The 21,173-nt window shown below is 46.3% G+C and overlaps 1 protein-coding gene across 3 annotated transcripts; it reads right to left on the bottom strand.

Annotated features, from left to right (window-relative positions):
- Positions 1 to 288: 288 nt before the first annotated feature.
- On the bottom strand, positions 289 to 20,203 carry AAR2 (AAR2 splicing factor). Of its 3 annotated transcripts, none has more exons than XM_027977153.2 (4): positions 19,982 to 20,203; positions 16,392 to 17,191; positions 12,127 to 12,356; positions 289 to 1,616 (listed from the first exon to the last, which is right to left on the bottom strand). In XM_027977153.2, the coding sequence occupies exons 2-4, from the start codon at positions 17,146 to 17,148 to the stop codon at positions 1,449 to 1,451; spliced, it is 1,155 nt and encodes a 384-aa protein (XP_027832954.2). In that variant the 5' UTR covers positions 17,149 to 17,191; positions 19,982 to 20,203; the 3' UTR covers positions 289 to 1,448. The 3 variants fall into 3 exon arrangements, with proteins under 3 accessions (XP_027832954.2, XP_027832953.2, XP_012044534.1); XM_027977152.2 differs by having other exon boundaries at positions 20,150 to 20,203; XM_012189144.4 differs by lacking the exon at positions 289 to 1,616 and adding an exon at positions 7,729 to 8,317 and having other exon boundaries at positions 20,150 to 20,203.
- Positions 20,204 to 21,173: the final 970 nt, after the last annotated feature.

Genomic DNA, 21,173 nt, shown 5'->3' with positions numbered 1-21,173 from the left:
GGTGGCTGGCTTTCTTCACTCAGCACAGTGTTTTCAAGGTTCACGTATGCTGCTGAATGGATCAGGGCTTCGTTCCTTTGGAATCTGCACTTTTAACAAGCTCACCAGGTAATTCCGATGAGTGGGCTTTAGGGAGAAAAAGAATAGCAAACCCACACAAGGTGAATCTGCTGGTTCTGCAGAGGTGGGCAGGGTCTTCTGGCACCTGGGAGGGAGGACGTGTGTGGCTCAGGACAGCGTCTGACTGCGCGGGGCCCTGTGCATCCGCAAGAGACTCACACAAGGGGATTTGGTCTCAGTGCCAAGACTTTAATGTACATTATGCTCTTGGAAAAATAACTCCAAGGAAACAAGTAGAACTGAACATCTTAACCAGCGGGGATTCTCACTCAGAAACCTGGTGTGAGCCGCAGCCTTGGGAGGCAGTGGGACAGGGACCCTCATCAAGGCACAACAGTGTGAGGTCAGCCAGGGCCTGTGTGCGTGATGGGCGAGCCCCTCAGGACACCCAGGAAACAGGAACCATCATCTACTCCTGTGGTCTCCACAGAGGGACAGGGGCACCCAGGCTGACAAGGTCGTCTCTGGAGCTCTGGATAACGAGGCAGAACTACTACAAGGCCAAAGAAACCTGTCCAGAGCAAGAACCGTTCTCTTTGTTGCTGAATCTCCAGGTCATCAGAAACAGTCGTGGTGACCCTGGTGAGGAACAGGCCCATCTAGGAGGGTTGCCAAGGGCCACTTCTGGGTCTGAGGCCTCAGAATGGAACAGGTGGGAGGAGAGTGGCACTAGCGAGGCCTCTGAGGTCAGGGGCTACAACCATCTTGAAAGGTTATCCACTGGGACCTCTGGATAGGAGCAAGGAACTTCAGAGACTGCAAGAGCTGACCACTCACCAGATTTAGCCCACTGTCTTATTTCGCCCTCCTCAACCTGGGGCTCCAGAGAGGCCACAAGCCCATGTTTTCTGGGATGTATTCCCATCCACAAGGGGCAGGCAGAAATTCTGGCTCATTTCCCTATTACCCTGTGTTTAACTTTTAAAAAGTCAACAACTGACATCTCAGACTCCTGGGCACTCCAGGGTTTCCTGAAACCACTCTATGGAATAACCAATCCTTTTTCTTGGGCTTGGGGCTCAACAGCTTCTCTTCTGGAAGGAAGTGGACTGCTGCTGAGGCAGGTTTCTCCCAAGAGCCCGTGTGGAATTCAGTTGGGTTAGCACCATGACCAGGCTGACGGGGAACCCACAAGGTGCCTGCGAGATGGGGAACAGCCTCTCTGGCACTGAAGGGACTTGATTACTGGTGAAGGAGGGGATTCTGGCTTCATCTTTGCAGGACCTAGCAGGGCTCCTGCCCCAGCAGGTCCCAGCTGCACAGGTGGATGGAGAAGCCAGGACTGCGGCCGTGGGGAGGGGGCCTCCCCTGGCCGAGAGCTCTCCCAGTCAGCCCGTCCCCGCGCCGTCGGGGAGCTCCACCACCACCGGCGCGCAGTCCTCAGGCTCCGCCTCAAAGTCCCACCGGAACTTCTTGGTCAGGTGAGCTTGGAACCTTTCGGCTTTCTGCCTCAGGGTGGCATCCACAGCAACGCTGCGGGCAGAGGAGAAGAAAACCTACAGAGAACAGAGGAGAAGTCACTCCTGAGAACACGCAGGGGCCGAGAAAGCGGTGGAAATTTCCTCCGGGTGCTCGGCTCTCCGGGGCGGGAGGATCAGCTGCTGCTGGCACAGGCTCAGGACACCTGCTGTGCTCTCCCCCAAACCAAGAAAGAAGGTCCAAGCCCAGATGAGAAGCTGGGGCAGGACGAGAATGGAAAATTACTGTCTTGGGCAGAGATGCCCCACTGAGAATAAGGCCAGCAGGGCCATCACCCGGCCCTGCCCTCTGGTGAGATCTACTGGGCACGTGGGCAGGAACTTAGGAAAAATGGCAGCAGTGACACCAGCTGGTGCTAAGGTGTGGGGAGCTTATGAGCCCCTAGGTCCCGTAAAAAACCCCAGGCCCGAACCCGCTGAGGGTGAATTGCTGCTCTAGTCTAAATAGACTCCAGGTGTGGGTACACATTGTATACAATGTGAGGTTTGTATTCTCCTTAAAAGCTGTCTTTGATTTTTTTTAAAAATTGTGGCAATATATGCATAACACAAAATATATCATTTTAACCATTAAAAAATTATCATTTAAAACACTATATACCATTTACCATTTTAAAAGTACAGTTCAGTGGCATTAAGTATATTTACATTATTATGCAGCCATCTCTAGAACTTTTTCATCTTCCCCAACTGAAGCTTTATACCCACTAACTCCTCATCCCCTCTCCTCCAGCCCCCGTAACTATCATTCTACTTTCAGTCTCTATCAATCTGACTACTCCAGGTACCTCATGGGGCTTCCCTGGCGGTTCAGTGGTAAAGAACCCGACTGCCAATACAGATGGTGTGGGTTCTGTCTCTGGGTCGGGAAAACTCCCCGGAGAAAGAAATGGCAGCCCACTCCAGTATTCTTGCCTGGGAAATCCCATGGACAGCGGAGCCTGGTGGGCTACAGCTCAAGAGGTTGCAAAAGGGTAGGACATGATTTAGCGACTAAAAAACAATCACAAAACCCCAACAGGTACCTTATATAACCTTACATAACATACAATATCTGTCCTTTTGTGCCTGGCTTCTTTCTCTTAGCATAATGTCCTCAAGGCTCATTCATATAGCATGTGCTAGAAATTTCCTTCTTTTTTAAGGCCGAATGATATTCCATTGTTATGTATATACCACACTTCGTTTTCCGTTCGTCTATCAAGGGCCATTTGGGTTGTTTCTATGTTTTGGCTATTATAAATAATGCTGCTATGAACATGAATCTAACAGCATCTCCTATAGAAGCCTTGCTTTTGATTCTTTGGGGTGCATACCGAGAATGGACTTTGGGATTATAAGGCGATTCTAGTCAATGCTTTGAGGAACCACCATACTGTTTGCCACAGTGGCTGTGCCGTTTTCACATTTCCATCAGCAATCCAACACCTCTCTAACATCTTTTATTTTCTCTTTTTGTTTGTTTGTTCACAATAGCAACCCAAATGGGTGTGGCAAGAGTACTGGAGTGGGTTGCCATGCCCGCCTCCAGGGGATCTTCCCAATCCAGGAATTGAACCCGCGTCTCCTACATCTCCGGCATTGGCAGGTGGGTTCTTTATGACTAGTGGAAACACGGGCAGGGGCAAACGAGTAATTTTCTCTACATCTGAAACTCCATTTCAGACTGTCCTGGATTTCAATCCCTTCTAAGAATGACAGCAAACTCATTTCTCCTCCTCACACTATTTTACTATTTTCAAAGAAGTTTCACAGAGTAGCCCAACAGATCCTCATGAGGCCCTGGGAAGACACACTGCTGCTGCTGCTAAGTCACTTCAGTCGTGTCCGACTCTGTGCGTCCCCATAGATGGCAGCCCACCAGGCTCCACCGTCCCTGGGATTCTCCAGACAAGAACACTGGAGTGGGTTGCCATTTCCTTCTTCAATGCATGAAAGTGAAAAGTGAAAGTGAAGTCGCTCAGTCGTGTCCGACTCTATTATGGAAACAGAAGCTAAGGGGAGTTAAATGCCTGGGTCTAAATTACCAGAAAGGAAGTAGTTTTCCCAGACTCCTCACTGGCTCCCTGAAAGACCACCCTAGACAAGCGGCAGGAGGGTGAAAGCAGCAATTTGATCCACGTCACCCTGGTGCCCCAGTGACTGTAGACCACCATGGAAGGGATCTGGGCTCCAGGGGTCTTGACCTGACAAAGGTACAGGTGGACTCTTCAGCTGCTTCTAGAGGCAGCCCCCTCCCACCTGCCTCTCCACTGCCTTTCCGGTGGCAGGTGGCGGGAGGCTCACGTTTGTAGTCTTTCTTTGCAGCCACTCTGTTCGGGTGGGAGCAGGGACAGAAGTGACAGGGGAGGGGGGAACAGAAGCAGAAGGTGGGGGGGTTACAGAATTTGGTTTCATTACTTGAGAATCAACTAAACACAGGAGCAGGAAGCACAGCCACAACAAAACACGGGATCAATAACTAATTAGAGGGGCTGTGTGAGCTCAGTGGCCAGCGGGCAGCAGGGAAGCCGGCGGCCTGTCTGCGGGCGGCTAATAGAGCTTGCTCTGGAGCGCTGAACTCGGGGGAGGGGCCTGGTACAGGAGGCAGAGAAGCCTTGTTGCAAACGGCCTTGGCGCTGGAGGCCCTGCACCCTCATGGGTCTGTCTCCAGGGGTCCTGGGGGGCCTGATGGCTCAATTAGCAGAAGCCTCCACTCCTTACACGCTACACTGGGCTACTCACTTCACAGTCCTTCCTCTCCAGCTGCCCTGAGCAGCGACCCAAAGACGCTCCATCGTTTCTGCGTTTCTGCGCATACAGGCGATTCCCTCTGCTTATAGCACCCTTCCACCCCTGCTTTCTCCTCCTGCACCTACAGCTTTCTACTAGTGACCCAAACTCAGCTCAGACGCCACCCCCCTTGGGATGTCTTCCCAGACCATGGATGGACCAGGTGCTCTTCTGCGCTCCCCTGGTGCCCAGGGTTACCTGGGACATAGCCTCACTCTCAGTCAGTGGTAATCCATTTACTACTGAGCTCTCCCAAGAGATGAGGAGGAACTCCCAAGCACTGACTCCTTTACATATCTGCATCCCGCTCCCCTGGTACAAAGTCTGACGTATATAAAGGACCCATGATATGTTTAATGAACAAAAGACAACCGTAGGTTCTATGAAAATCCATTTCTGGGTTCCTCTGGCACAATGCCTACACCAAATGATTGCTCAATAATTATGTGATGGTGCCGAACAGAGCAAGGGACTCAATCCTGGGGAGGAGGTGGCTTATTTACGAGGCCCCTAATGCCATTGGCTCACAGGCCACCTCTGTGTGACAGGACTCTTATAAAAGCCCAAGCTGAAAGGAACTTAGCTCCAGCCTCTGCTTCCCCAGTACCATGCCTGAGCTTCCCTTACAGCGTTTTTCACTCTCTGCTTGCATTACAGTGATCTGTGATCTATGCCCTTTCAGAGTAGAGGTCACTCCCTAATTATCCATGTGACCCGCATGGCAGATTGCCCAGGGCCTGGCACAGAGTTAGAGCCCACAGGATGCTCCCTGAATGGATATGAATGAGACGGAGGGATCGCCCTGCATTCAGCAATGGCCAACAGCGAGGGACTGGAACAGGCTGGGCTCAGACTCATCATTCACCCTCCCCACTCACCCCCTCAACACCACCAGCGGGGCAACATCAACTCTAGGCAGGTACAACAGAAGCCTTCAGTCTGAAATATAAGGCTTCAGATTTTAAAAGGGCTATGTCCTTTTTGAAGAATCTGTCAGTCTAATCCTTGCTACAAACCTGGAGGTAGGAGGACAGGAAATTACTATTTCCATTGTACAGATGAGGATGGTGATAAACGCTGAGCAAGTGATACGGGTCAAGCAAGATGCAGTCCAAGTAGGGAAACTGAAATCCTTCTTCCCTACCAAGACCTTCCTTTTGTCTTGATACAGACTTAATCCATCCTTGATATTTTCAGCAGTGCCTGTGGGGAGCCAAGGGGCCTGGAGACCAGGTTCTTCTGGAACTGTGCCTTCTGTAGGCCTCCGAGACCCAGGGCACAGTCCAGGTTGACTGCTTTAACAAACCAACTTTACTGAGGCATCATTTATTTACAACTAAGTTCATCCATTTAAAATTTCGATTCATTTTGATGAATGTATACATCCATACACTGACTTCCCCAGTGGCACGGTGGTGAAAGAATCTGCCTGCAATGCAGGAGATGCTCAAGAGACCCGGGTTTGATCCCTGGGTCATGAAGATCCCCTGGAGAAGGAAATGGCAACCCACTCCAGTGTTCTTGCCTGGAGAACCCCATGGACAGAGGAGCCAGGTGAGCTACGGCCACGAGGTCGCAGAGAGTCAGACACGACTGAGCGACTAAACGACAGACAATATACCTGTGCAGCCAGTATACGACATCATCAAGGCGGATAAGTGTCTGCTTATAGCTTCTCCTTTTGGTACCTAGTTCTACGAGTTTAAAGGCCCACATCCCATCACTATCAGGATACTGAACAGTTCCATCATTCCAAAAATATTCCCTCATGCTGTCCCTTAGGGATCAAATCCTCCCCTGTCCCCTAGCCCCTGGGATGCACTGATCTATTTTTGTCCCAAGAGTTTACAAAATTCACCATTCAGAAGAGGAGATATTTAGACAGTTTCACATTGAGACAGATGTTTAGACAATTTACTTTGATTCTCTTGTTTTTAGATTAATTGTTATGCCTTCTTATGTAGATTTAGTAGTGATCTGGTTACTGTGAAACAGCAAACTTTTTAAAATCACTGAGAAATGAATCACCTTAATATGGGAATATTAACCCTGGATATTATAAAAATACTTTTGAAATAGAAAAAATAACATTTTATAAACATCTGTATTTATCTAAAACTAAAAGCAAACCCATTGGGGATTTTTCTTCAAATGTAAAAAAAGGTATTAATACATCTACCATTAAGTCTATATATTGTAAAATTGTAAATTATTTTAGTCAGAAAAGTGAAAGCTTTCCTTTAAACCCAAGTTAAACAAATTGAGTTCAGTCAGGTCACCTTGAGAAATTAAAAATGCCACGGTAGATAGCTGAGTCACTTCTTATCCTATTTTTTTGGCTAGACCAAAAAGATGCAATTTTCTAATTTTTTAAACTCCCAGATGATTATTCAACTTAGAATGAAACTAGCCAGAGGTAGAACATTTTATTTTCACTTGCAGAAGAAGAAAGTGGTGTTAAAAGCAAGACTATCACTTCACAGTGATTATCAAGAAGGTAAAAAGCAGCAGCAATCATGCTTTCTAAGGTCAATTTAAAGAATTTAGGATGTTTTATCTGGGGCTCTAATCACATATGGGAGAGTCAGAATTAAAGTTCAGCCTTGTCATCCACCAGGTCTGGCAATCTTGGGCAAAATTATTTGTTTCCTCATCAGTAAGGAAATCAGTAAAATGGGATTATATACTTAACTTCTTAAATTGTTGTGAGAGCTAAACAAAATAACGTACAGGAAATGTGCAGAAGCGATAGCTGTCAGCAGGAGGTGCAGGAGCAGGTAGGTGAAGTTTATCATGGCTGGTGTTATGATAAAACACAGGTATATGTTTTATTACACTTCACGGGCACTGCATTTTTTTACAAATTGAAGGTCTGTGGTAACCCTCCATTCAGCAAGTCTATTAGTGCCATTTTTCTAACAGCATTTGGTCACCTTGTGTCTATGTCACATTCTTGTAATTCTCAAAATATTTCAAACCTTTCACACCAAAAAGATTACAACTCACTGAGGGCTCAGATGGTGATTAGCATTTTTTGGCAATAAAGAATTTCTTCATTAGGGTTGTTTTTGGACATAACGCTATTAAACACTTAATAGACTATAGTATACGACAGTATATGACTTTTAAAAAATTATTTATTTACTTGGCTGCACCGGGACTTAGTTGTGGCACACAGGATCTTCAGTTGCAACATTTGAACCCTCAGCTGCAGCATGTGGGATCTAGTTCCCCAACCAGGAATCGAACCTGACCCCCCTGTGTGGGGAGCATGGAGTCTTAGCCACTGCACCACCAGGGAAGTCCCAGTGTATGACTTTTATATACACTGGGAAACCAAAAAATTCACGTGACTCACTTTGGGCGATATTTACTTTATTGTGGTAGTCTGGAACCGAACCCGTATCTCCAAGGTATGCCTGTGCTATAGACATTGTCAGAACTAGTGTTCTCCCTTGAGAGTTAAAGATGGACAGTATTTAGAATACTGACAAGAAATGAAGCTGGAAAGCCTATTCGGCCTATTGTGACTAAAAGTATTAAAAAAAAAAAAAAAGGTTACATGACTATATGCCAAATGCTATGCAATCAGCAATAAGAATTCTTATTCTGTACATAACTCACTTTATAACATACTATTAAATTCAGATTATCCTTTCATTGGCTTTAAACAAATCATGATGACTTAAGTTGCTTTAAGTAAAAGAAAAAACTGTATCTATTTTTGTAAAACAAATAATTTTTATTCATGCTAAATCCACGGGATTTGTAAAAATCCCAGTGGCATCTATTGAAAGGGGCCTCTAATGGCAGAGGGCATTACATGGTTGATTTTACACAAGCTAATGTGGCTGTCTAAGTGCTCACACACAGACACCAGCCCCTCTCTGTGGGTAGCAGCCATTTAAACTCCGAAGCAGGAAAGCTGGTTCCACTTACTTGGCGACCTGTGGGGAGAGCACGGGACTGGCTGCGAGGCGTTTATGGGCTGATTCATTCCCTCACAGACACCGGAGGTGAGTGCCTGTGTGGGGGGCACTGGATCTCAGTGCCAAGATGGCACCAATGTAACTCACCATGGAAAAGGCAAGAAAAACTTTTGTAATATCTTTTCCACATTTTGCCTGTTGAAATCTGTGTCATCCTTCAAGCCCATGGCCAAAGGCCCCCCCTTTACAAAAAAAGCCCTTCTTGATCCTCCATCTCTTAAATCTCAACCAGTGTGAATGAACCAACCAACCAACCCTCTCTGGTGCTCCTAATACTCTTTGATCAGACTTCACTGTTTACAGTATCGTAGCATGGTCATCTATTTACACTGTCACAGGAATTATGCACTGTGCCCATCTAAAAACACCCAGTAACACAACATAAAAGACGTGCTAACCCTCAACCAGGTGTGGAAGATAACCAGATGGACAAAAAGTAGGCTTCCGGAAAAAGCCCATGGCTCGGTGGGGGAGTCAGACAGACAGCACATACATTTCAGCAAACACAGCCTGTGCCATCTAATAGTGACAAGTACAAAGTAGGCTAATAGTATGGCAAGGAGGGAGAGATTAGACACGGCGCCACAGAGAGCGATGCCTAGCGGACACCTTGTGGGATGAGGGGTACACAGCAGGCAGGGAGAAAACCAAGATTCAGTTAAGAAGATGTGAAATACGGGTATAAAGTTTTAGTTGTACCAGATGAAAAAGTTCTAGAGATCCGCTCTATTCATAGTTAACAATACTGTACTGCATCCTTGGACTGCAAGGAGATCAAACCAGTCAATCCTAAAGGAAATCAACCCTGAATATTCATTGGCAGGACTGATACTGAAGCTGAAGCTTCAATACTTTGGCCACTTGGTGTGACGAGCTGAATTGCTAGAAAAGACCCTGATGCCGGGAAAGACTGAAGGCAAAAGGAGAAGTGGGCAGCAGGGGATGAGATGGTTAGACAGCATCACCAGCTCAATGGATATGGCTTTGAGCAAACTCCAGGACACAGCAGAGGACAGAGCAGTCCATGGGTTGCAAAGTCGGACACGACTTAGCGACTGAACAATTGCACACTTAAAAAATTATTGTGAGGGTAAATCTCACGTTATGTATTTTTTACAGTTAAGAAAATAAAAGGGAAGCATGAAACAACATGGCCAGTCTGGCAACTTGCAGGGAGACCACGGCCGCTGTGGCTGATGGGGAAACAGGGGAAGAAAGGAGACGCTGGAGAACAGGTTAGCAGCTAGATCAACATGGACCTCGGGACCTAGGTTTGCAGGCAGTAAGGACCACAGAGAGACAGGATCACAGGTGCCTTTTGGTGGCAGAGTGCGAGACAGACAGATTAACAGGGATAAACACGGAAGTTGGTAAAGTCTGATGCAATCCAGATGAGACCAAAAGGCCTGGGTTAGGGAAATGGTACTGCCTTCTAAAACACTTAGTGCTATCTGGAGTCATTTGGTTAATTCATTTGTTTACTTTCCCACCAAAATATAAACTCCAAGGGACTATGTCTTGCTCAAAGCTATATTTCCCACCCTAGATCAGAGCCTTGTATACAGCAGGTGCTCAGCAAATATCTGCTAAATCAATGAAGTGAAGCCACTGCACAAGTCCTTCAACTTCCAGAGTTATATGTCAGCTACCTGATAACAGGGACTCTTCCAACTGTATGGTGGCTTCAGAAAAGTGTTCTGTACCTCCGAGAAACAGGCTATCTCACGTATGTGTCCCTCAACACTTTCAGAAGAATGCTGTACATAAAGAAAGGATGCGCAAAAACAGATGCTGATTTATTTTTTAAAAGGCACATGTCCTGGATTTTTCCAAATAATGACACTGAATTTTCTTGGTGAAAACTCCAAAGACAGAATGCCTCTAACCATCAGCTTTGCACACCCCACCTGGATATCGAGCAATCCAGCTGGGCCCTTTATGCTTCATAAATCATTGCTGGCAACAAAGCCTCAGCAATTAGAGCTCAGCTGTTGGTTGCGCTGACAATGGCTGGGACGGCCAGTGACACAGTGTGGCTCTCCTATGTTTGCGCGACAGCATTAATGCACATCGCAAGGGCAGTGTGCATTCCCGTGGGCCACAGCCACTGCCAGAGGCAGGTTAGCAGGCTGCGGCCTCCTACTGCTCTGCAACCCACAACCCAGTAACTGTGGGGTGGATTTCCCCTGCAGAGGAAGAATAAAGGGATTTAATTTCTCTGTTACATCAAAAACCAATAAAAGGGCAGTTTTATAACTTGTATGAAGTGGAATATGCCAGGCTCAAACCATCAGCTTGCCTGACTCATCCCTCATCTGCACATGTCCTTCAACTTCCAGAGTTTTATCGCAGCTGCTTGATCACAGGGACTCTTCCAACAGCATTTTGGCTTTAGAAAAGTGTTCTTTACGTCTGAGAAACAGGCCCCTGATGGTGTCACCATTAATGTCAATCAAGACTCTTTCCAGAGGGGGAGACACTGTATTCAGTACATAGGGGCATAAGCACAGGCCTGAAATCAAGACTAAGGCCTGGGTACAAATCCTGACTCTGCCACTTACCAGTTCTGTGACCTTATGTGAATGATTTAACCTTTGTAAGTCTCAGTGTTCTCATCTGTAAAATGGGAATAATCCTCCCTGCCTTATGGTGCTCCAGAGAGATTAAATGAGGGGACTCACATAAACAGAGAAGCATGGTGCCCATTAAATGTCAACAGGCATTTCATGACTGTTCATTCCTCCCCTTACCATGCGTGGGAGTGGGAGATGAGTGACTGGCCCCCTTTTAAGGGGTAGGCCTATGGGGGTCTCCCACACAGGGAGAAGAAAGCAGTCCTGGAACAAAAAGTATGGAAACTGACAGCCTGCAGCTCTGCCTCTTCTACACTCAAGAAAGTTATAAAACGTGAGCGACAGAGGCTGTCCCAAGAACATAAAGGGAGCTAATCTGTTTGCAAAGGGAGGAAATAGCGCAGGATGAAGATTTTAAGTTGTTTGAAGCTTCTTCCCTAATTACCACTCATAATGAAAATTTAATTGCTGAGTTAAAAGCAAATTTCACTTTTTTCTATCAGAGGATCTCTGCAGAAACTGGCACATTTTGTTTGAACAGGAAATCAAAGTTACTTTCGTGCTTAAATGAGATCTAAGCAGTTGCAGATGTTTCCTTGGGAATAACTAGCTTCCAAACTCTGTCCTACTGGGTTGCGGCAACTCACAGCTCTAGGCCGGGAGGAAGAAAAACTGTTTTGAGTGCAGTTGCTCAAAGGGTGGGGCTGAATCAAATTCCAAGTGCCCCACTGCTAGGCATGTTGGGGTGAGGCAGGGAGAAGAGGGTATAGAGAGAGGGTCTCTGGCATTAAGGAGCTTACAATTGAGTAGGAGAAAGAGAACCAGGGAATAGTCTATGATTAGGAAACTGAAATGAAGAAAGCTTGGCTCAGGAAAGCACTGTTGTTCAGTCGCCAAGTTGTGTCCGACTCTTTTGTAACCCCTTGGACTATAGCCCACCAGGCTCCTCTGTCTATGGGATTTCTCAGGCAAGAATATTGGAGTGGGTTGCCATTTCCTTCTCTGGGGGATCTTCCCAAACCGGGGATCAAACCTGCATCTCCTGCATTGGCAGACAGATTCTTTACCCCTCAGTCCCTGGGGAAGCCCCAAGGAAAGAACAGCAAGAGACAGAAATGTAAGCCTCTCTGGGTGCTTTCACACACCATGGCCTTCATTCTGACCCACTTGGGTGTCAGCCAGAAGCCCGCTCACCTGTAAGGTGCTGGTGAGGAAGTTGTCCTGGGAGACAATGTCCACAAAGAAGTCCGCGGGGATCTCGCCGAGCTGGTGGTACAGGATGGAGATGAGGTTGACATAGAGGGTGTGGTGCTTCACCATTGCCTCTTCTGACCGGCACAGAAGGTTCAGGAGCCGCTTCCAGTGCTCGAAGGCCTCGTACACATTCCCCAGCAGGAAGCACACGAAGGCAAACTGGAGCTCACCTGAGAGGTACAGAGAGGAGAGATCAACCTGAGGGAGAGGGTTGCTGGCTGACTCGACTAAGCCATCAGGGCCACCGGACCTCAGCCTGAAGTGGCTGTCTAGCCTTGTCACTCCTCCAGAGCCTGGCATGGGGTTTTGCACCTAGCAGCTGCTCAATAAACATTTGCTGAACTGCTATAAACTCAAGCCGTGAGAAACTCAACTGGTTTTGGATTTCTGTAAGATCAGATTGCAAGAGAAGAGGCACACCAAGTATCTACCTAGCATTTAACAAGTTAACAAAATGGGTCTGTGGACATTGCGCCAAGTGGGTCCTCAAACTGGCTGCTCATCTGAATTACTAGGAGAACTTGGGAAAAATAAAGCTGCCCGAGCCTCACTGTGAGAGATCCTGGTTGCGGACAGACGATGGAGCCTTGGCATCTGTAGCTCTAACAAGCTTCCTGGGTGAATCTGATGCACATGGTCTGCTTCAGGGGCAGGGAAAGGCTGTGTAACACCACGGAACCCTCAGCCCAATTCCATAAGGTGGTCAGGGAAGGTGGTATTTGCCTCAGTGTATAGATGAGGTCAAGAGACTTGCCCAAGGTTACACATCTAATGCTTAGCAACTGAACAACAGAAAGATAAACAGATTTCTATTGGGTGGGAATGGTTCTAGGGCCTTCTAGAACAGGAAAATTCATAAATACTTGTTCCAGGGTGAGCCTGTCAGCCAAATTATTTGTTTAATCATAGGGCTCTACGATTTGCTTGCTATGAGCAGCTTGTGGCTAAGAGCATGAGCTCTGGAGCCAAACTGCCTGGGTTCAAGTCTCAGCTCCACCACTTCCCAGGTGTGTGACCTTGGGCAAGCTACTTAATCTGTTTATGCTTCAGTTTCCTTATTTGAGGGATGCAGTAGAGATTATGTGAATCGATACAGTATTGCGTTGGCCCCAAAATTCATGCCAGGGTTTCCATAACATCGTATGGAAAAATCCAAACAAACTTTTGGGCCAGCCCAATATATATAAAGCACTTAGTGTAACACTTGGCACAAATTAGACTTCCCTGGTGGCTCAGACGCTAAAGCATCTGCCTACAATGTAGGAGACCCAGGTTCGATCTCTGGGTTGGGAAGATCTCCTGGAGAAGGAAATGGCAACCCACTCTAGTACTCTTGCCTGGAAAATTCCATGGATGGAGGAGCCTGGTAGGCTACAGTCCATGGGGTCGCAAAGAGTCGGACACAACTGAGCGACTTCAATGTCAATGTCAATGTCAGCGCAAATTAGCACTCCAGAAACCTCAGTTATTATTCCCACATTCCCAGCAGATCCCTGTCGCAAAGAGACCTGACAGTCCAGAAGCCATTGTCCTTGGGTGAGCAGCTGGGTCTCTGGGTGCCAAGATACACTGTTGCTGATCAGACATGTTTTCTCTGGCTTCAAATTTAAGGGGGACTTCTGTGGTATATCTACACATGGGCCATGAAAAGAACAGATGTGGGACGTCCCGGGTGGTCCAGTGGTTAAGACTCTGCCTTCCACAGCAGGAGGGGCAGGTTTGATCCCTGGTTAGGGAACTGTAAGGTCCCACAAGCTGTGGGGCGTGGCCAAAATTTTTTAAAAAAGATGTACTCAACACTAAACACCTCTTTAAACACATGGTGTCCAATTTCCGTCACTTCTGGAGAGCTGGAAAAACTAGTTCTCTGTTCGTAGGCTTGTGGAACTAAGTTTGATTTGAGCAGATTGCTACGGGGTCTAGACATTTTGGACATTTGATTAATATTTTCAAAATATAGTCAAGTTTCCTCTGTATGACAGAGGTTAATGATTTGCTTCTTCAGTTGGCTTTACCTGGTTAGTTTGTGGAAATACAAGCTGCTTCTCTGAATTTAGGGCATTCATTTAAATTTATACATCTCTGGCTTAGTCTAAAATTAAATTGAGATGAGAAATAATTTCAAAGAGCTGTCAAAAAGATACAGTGATCCTTGCAACAGACCTTTTCACAAGATTACTTTGAAGAACTGAAATGTTTAGGAGGTAGAAAACAGGATTTCTGTTCATTCTGAAGCCAGGATCTCAAGTGTTACTTATTAAATGAAAATTGATACACACCCTTAAAATGTCCCTCTTTATCAGCTGAGCCTATTATATAAAAGGCCCTATATTCAAAATTCTCACTGATCTTCCAATAGAAAAATATGCAAATATAGACTTGTAAAAGCAAAAATATTAGTAGCTATTAAAGCTGTGACAAACATTTGCTGTCACTAGTAATCAAAGAATATAAACTGAAACAGGAAGTCACTCTTCAACCATCCAGTCAGAAGAGGACTTTGCTAAATCACCGTGTCAAACGCCATGTCAAAAGGTGATGGGCCACAACCTCATTAGCTGGCAAAGATGCCTGACCTTCTCCTGGCAGCACGCACTCTCTGATCCAACAATTTCAACCCCAAAATACGCAGAAGGGCACACCAGGAGACTCTTACACTTACAATATGGAAACCAGGAACATCTTCAAAGATTCATTAACAGAGGCTGGTCCAATAACTATGGAAGTTCAGTAGCCACTAAAGAGAAGTGACCATTTCAGTGACATGGAATAGTATTTATATTGAAGCAAATTATAGGATAATATACTGTAATCCTGCTTTTGTAAAAATATCATATATACACAAATACATAATAAAAAGACTAAAAGGAAACAGAAACATATTAAACTGAGAAATACATACAAATGTGTACCTTAAAAATATGTATGTATCTTAAAGACATTGTGTATGATTTAATTCCTTTTAAATTGTCAAGGTTTAAGACCCAGAATATGGTCATACTTGTTCATGTTCTGTAAGGATTTGAAATGAATGTATATACTGAGGTTGTTGGGTGGAATGTTCTATAAATATCAATTAGATCCTATTCATTGATGCTATTGTTGAATTCCTATAAATATTTGCTGATTTTCAATCTAATTGTCCAATCAATTTTTGAGTTTAGTGTTGAAGACTTAAAACTATTGTGGGTCCATCTATTTCACCTTTCAATTCTATCAAGTTTTCATTGACATATTTTGCAATTCTGTGGTCCGTTGCACACAAATTTAGAATAGCTATGTCTTCTTTGTGGACTGGTGCTTCATCATTATATAATGTCCTTCTGTGTTTCTTGTTAAAAAAAAAGAAAAGTACAACAAAGTGAACAAAGACAGCTATTTCCAGGTGGTGGGATTTGGACTTTCATTTTTGTTTTCCTTTAAGGATAAATATGTTATTTTTTGTAATAAGGGGGGGAAAAACAACAATAAAGACTGTAACAGTTAAAAGAAAATCACTGTTCTGGTTGAGAGTCAAGAGTAAACTGAAGGGGCAGGTGGAAGGCTCCCAGGAACACGATGGGCCTGGGACCGGGAGCCCTGGGCTCTGGTCTCACTTCAGCTATATCACTTAGCAGTCAAATCCCTTCCCTCTATGGACCTCAATCTGTATAATGTAGTGGTGGGCAGGCGAGGCCACACTATGGGTTCCCTGACATGGGACTGTTTGCATCAGGCTCACCTACAGCACTTGCCTGTCAGGCAGACAGACAGGTAAAATGCTGGGAACCTACTCCAGATCTCTTGAATCAGTCTCCAGGGGTAAGGCCTGGGAATCTGTACCTAAATAAATAAATAAATAAATATATAGTTTATGTATTTGGCTGCATCAGGTCTCAGCTGCTTCATGCAGGACTTTCTGTTGTGGTGCACAGGGTCAGTAGCTGCAGCGTGTGGGCTTAGCTGCTCTGTGGCCTGTGGGATCTTAGTACCCCGAGCAGGGATTGAACCCAAGCCGCCTGCATGGCAAGGCGGATTCTGAACCACTGGAACACTAGTGAAATCCCTGGGAATCTGTTCTTTTAACAAGCATCCTGGATAAGACCCCCTCCTAGCCAGGTTTAGGAACCACTAGACCAAATCAGCAAAGAGGGACTCCCTATTCTCAAGCCGCTCGGCTACACAGCCCTCCCCTGGCCCACTCTCAAAGCCGTGTTCCTCCTCACCGAGCACGTCCTGGGGGCTGCAGGGGAACTGCTTGCTGAGCACAGTCTCCAGGGCATAACTCAGGTCCATGCTGTGCCTGGTTATCTCGGCCGGCGTGGCACCTGCCGGGAACATCTGTGTGGGCAGCTCGGAGAAGCGGATCTCTGTGCCGGCCCTGGGCTTCATCTCGGGCAGCCGGGCCAGGCCCTCCTGGTAGCTCTTGCACTCGGTGCCGCAGCGCGGGAGATTCTGCCCCACCCGGTCCTTGGTGTGCTTCATGGAGAGCACGGGCAGCACCTCTGAGAAGGCACAGATCTGCCGACTCTCGGGCTGCAGCTTCTCCACGGTGGCCTCGCTGATGAAGCTGGTGAGGGAGATCCACTTCTTGAGCGTGGCGTAGGGGTAAGGTCCCAGGAACTGGTCCAGCTCCTGGAGGTTGGCCCTCATGGCCTCCACCTCAGCTTCTGGGGCTGGGGACAGGTCGACCTCTTCCCGGGCCGCATCCCAGCGTAGGACTTTCAGCCCCCGCTGCTGCAGGTTAAGGAAGAAGCCCATGCGAGGGCCCACCTCCCTGGGATTGGCCTTGTCCACAGAGCTGTAGTGGAGGAAGTGGATGCCTGGCGGGATCATCTTCACACCTCGGAACTTGGGCCCCACTTCCCAGGAGTTGTAGTCAATGCCAAACTCTGTCCCCTTGGGCATATTCAGGATGACCACGGTGGCCCCTTCAAAGAAGAGGCGCCGGGCAAGCTCAGGATCCATCTGCATGGCAGCCATGGGGCCAGGGGTGAGTGATCGAAAGGAAAACTTTTCTATTCCGCTGAAAAAGAAAGAAGTCAGAGTTAATCAGAACCTTGGGAAGGATTCTTCATTTGCTGAGCATTCTCTATGTGCCAGATACTGAGTTAGACCCCTGAAACAATTCAGTTCAGTCATTCAGTTGCGCCCGACTCTGCAACCCCTTAGACTGTAGCATGCTAGGCTTCCCTGTCCATCACCAACTCTGGAGCTTGCTCAAACTCATGTCCATTGAGTCAGTGATGCCATCCAACCATCTCATCCTCTGTCGTCCCCTTCTCCTCTGACTTCAATCTTTCCCAGCATCAGGATCTTTTCCAGTGACATAATTTTCTACCTTAATTTTCATCACAGGTAAAGAAAACGACACTCAAAGAGAAGACAGTTTTTGTTTCTGAGTTTAATGAGCAAGAACACTCACTGCACAGCTGGAAAGACATCAGTTAAAGAAAAGAGACATGTTCAAGACCACACAAGGACCCAGTTAGAACCCGGGTACCCTGCCCTCCAGGCCAGCGTTCTTCCCACTGTGCACTCCGAAGCTCCTTCAGATCTGTGCACTCTTCAGATCTCCTTCTCATAACAGAAGATGAAGGTGGAGAATGCCTGGTTGGTCCACTCTAAAGGATTAGTGTGCCTAAACTGTCTTAAACTATAATTCTGTCTAAAACTTAGAAGATTCGAGAAGCATCCACCCAGTTTCCCATAAGCCTCAGCGGAGGCCCAGAAATGGACAGAAAGTGGAAACGGGGTGCTTAGCATCTAAAATTCACAAGAGTATTGTAACGTAAAATAAAGTAAAATAAAATAAAATAAATAAAATTCACAAAAGGTTTGGGCAGTGGAGAGCTTTTCAACCACAACCCTCTTCTCCTGCATATATACAAATATACATATAAAATATATATATATATATAAAGAAGTCTAAAGTCCAGGGAGTGAAACAACTTTCCAAAGGGTCCACAGTCAGTAGCACCTCTGGACTGCTCACCCAAATGGATCCAGGTGGCATGGCTGGCCTCGGATCAGTATTTAGAAGACCAAGACCTTAGAACATTTATTTTTATCTACCTCTGAACTACCCAAGAGGACACACTGATAAGACTTCTGTAAACAGACATAGTCTCTGTATTTATAAGGATGGGTCCAACATGAACTAATTTTAACAGAACACGTCTAACTCTCTAGTCCCAAGACACCTACCTATTCAATTCAACAAATAACCTTGGAGAGCCTGCAGGATTTTTGCCAGACACGAACAGAAATAATCATGGAGAAGACAGTTACTGCCTTCCAGGCACTTCCAATCCAGCCAGACATATCAACAAGACCACAAAACTTCACAAACAGAAGAACCAGCTGCCTGTTTAATTCCTTTTACTCATTTTATTTAAACAAACAAAACAATACCATGAGGAAAGGAAGACCAACACTTTTCCCAATATGGAAAGGACATATTTTATTGTCTTTACCCAAAACCCACACAAATGATTATGACTCTAAATCAACATTTTTTTTCAAACTGCAAGTCACAATCTGATAATGGGTTAAAAGATCAACTTAGAGGATCTCAACCAACATTGTTTGTTGTTTTTTTTTAAATAAAAGGGCAAAATTTTAAAAAATCAGAGTACATCCTAAGAAGTAAAGCGAAGTACTGTTTTCTGAAGCTTTGTGTGTCTGTATGGACTCTTGGTCACCATGTAAAATGTATGCGTTACTGTAGGTCACAGTGCAAAAAGTCTGAAAGCCACTGCTCTAAATAATTTATATCATCTTACTATCCCCAATCTTGAGTTCAAAAGGCACTTAATATATTTATTAAATGAACAGCTATTGCATTTAGAATAACTGCTCATCAATTAGCCATTTTCCCAGTGGCATCTGTGTGCTCCTCTTTGATAATGCCACTTCTTTCTTTCTACTTCCAGCAGATTGTAATTCTCTTCACTATATCTTCCACAGCTGGCAAATGACCTGGCACAAAGAAGATGCCTTGAGATACAGAGAATCACATCTACCCACTTCTCTCCACCACATCCTTAATCTAAGCTACCATGTCCCTCAGCCAGATTGTCCCTGCAATCCCTTCTCCATCCAAAAGCAGGAGTGACCTTCTCAAACCGCCAGTCTAAGCATGTCACCACCCATACTTAACATCCTCTGAGAGACTTCTCACGTGGCTCTTGGCAAACCAAAATTCCCACTGCGACCTACAAGGGCTGTATGGCCTGGTCCATGGAAACTCCTCCAGCTTGTTTCATATCATGCTTCCTCCCCAAGCTCTGCTGCAGCCACACTGACTCTTTCAGACCCTCAAACAGAGGCTCCCCTGATAGAAAACTCTTCCCTCCTCTCTGTCTCAAACCATTTTTCTGATCTCTGCTTAATATTTACCTTCTCAGCAACGCTTCCTCGACCTGGGGCTAAGTCAGATCTCCTGTGATGTGCTCTCAAAGTGCTTTTTATCTTTCCATTTCACTGATCACAACTGCAAGTTCGCAAATATTAATAGAGGGCTGTCACCTCTAGGAGATGCGGGTCTTTCGTACCTCTAGCACATATTAGACGCTGGCTAAACATCTGTTTTTAATAAAAGCACGATATCCATGTTGTAGATGAGAAACAAAGGCTCGGTTCGTGGAAAAGACCTTACCGAAGATAGAGAACACCAGAACCACGTCAGGCGGAGCCAAGGCCTCCGAGCCCATAAGTTCTAAAGTTAGGAAAAAAGAAGTTTCCCAGGTGCCCCCACAAAGTTCTGGCGACGGCGTATCTGACGGTTACAAGGGGAGCAATAAGAGTAACCCACCTGAAAGAGGCAGGTCGGTCCCACCACCGGCTCAAGACCGGGACGCCACAGTCCCAGCTCGGTGCCCGAGTTCAGGCCCTCCGCGATCCCCAGCCGGAAAGAAGGGTGGCCGGACCACACAGACAACGAAAGCAGAACAGTTGAAAGAGGACAGGAGGCTGCACTCACCGACTGGTGTCTCGCCCAGGTCCAGGGATCGCAGAAGCGCACCGGAAGTTCTCCCTCTATAGCGCCGGAGGGGAACAACAGGGGAAAGGGGCCGGGCGGGTCCCTGGGTCGCGGAAGAAACGGCCCGTGCCAGCAGGTTCCGCCCCATGGAACATTGCCTTTGGCTACTTTGAGTTGCTGGATTTAGTTCTTGAACCCGTGGATAATAACTTTCATCAAACGATGCATTTTATATCCAGGTACAGAAACACATCCGCAAGTCACGGCTTTTCGGTTTCAATCAGTCGTGGTCTCTGAGGTTCTGGTCAAGGTCCTAGCTGTCCAGTAGCCACAGTCAGAGGCTCAGTCATAGTCCTGGTCAGCCGATCTCAATCAGAGTGAGTGTCACAGTTGGCCCTTTATCACCTGGTCTTGCTTCCAACCATACTCAGCTGTAGGGGAGAGCTTCAGAAACCCAGGCCAGAAAGACCCAGTCTAACAGCCGCAGTCACCACAGTGATCCTTCCTGCCATAAACACCCGATATCTTCTGGCAGTGCAGGCCTAGTATGAAATCTTAGGTAGGCTGTATATGCACCTTGAGGCAGGGAACCTGTCTTGTTCTCTGCTGTTTTTCTGGAATCCACACAAAGACCCAGTTCAATTATTAAATATTATGCATTTAATTAATGACAGTGATTCTTTATTAATTAGTGACTTCTATTTTGGAGCCTAGCTCTGTGCTGGGTGGTTGTATCACTCAGGGTTCAATCAAAGAAGCAGAGCCAGCGGGAGGTATTTAAGAGCTTTATTACAAGGAACTGGCTTATGTGATTCTGAGGGCTGCCTAAGGAAATTCAAAATCCAGAGGGCAGGCCCCTTGGGTATATGATATCTAATCCTTGCACTAACCCTAGTAAGCAGACTCGGTATTCCCAACATGCAGAAGAGAAAACTGAGGCTCCGAGCAGTTGCACAGCCAGAGAGAGGCCAGGCTAGAATGCAAACCAAGGTCTCATTGGTGACTGGCTCTTCTTGTCTCTGTG

Source organism: Ovis aries, chromosome 13 (genome assembly GCF_016772045.2).
Source record: "Ovis aries strain OAR_USU_Benz2616 breed Rambouillet chromosome 13, ARS-UI_Ramb_v3.0, whole genome shotgun sequence".
Taxonomy (NCBI): domain Eukaryota; kingdom Metazoa; phylum Chordata; class Mammalia; order Artiodactyla; family Bovidae; genus Ovis; species Ovis aries.
This window is presented reverse-complemented; position numbering and strand designations above follow the sequence as displayed.

Bases quoted from the DNA above. Each gene is read 5' to 3' on its own strand.
- AAR2 (XM_027977153.2), bottom strand. From the start codon at position 17,148: ATGGCTGCCATGCAGATGGATCCTGAGCTTGCCCGGCGCCTCTTCTTT. The intron at 12,357-16,391 runs GTGAGGAGGAAC...TGTACCTCTCAG, and splicing joins CAGCCCCCAGGACGTGCTCG to GTGAGCTCCAGTTTGCCTTC. The intron at 1,617-12,126 runs GTGAGCGGGCTT...TGTTCTCTGTAG, and splicing joins TCCTCACCAGCACCTTACAG to GTTTTCTTCTCCTCTGCCCG.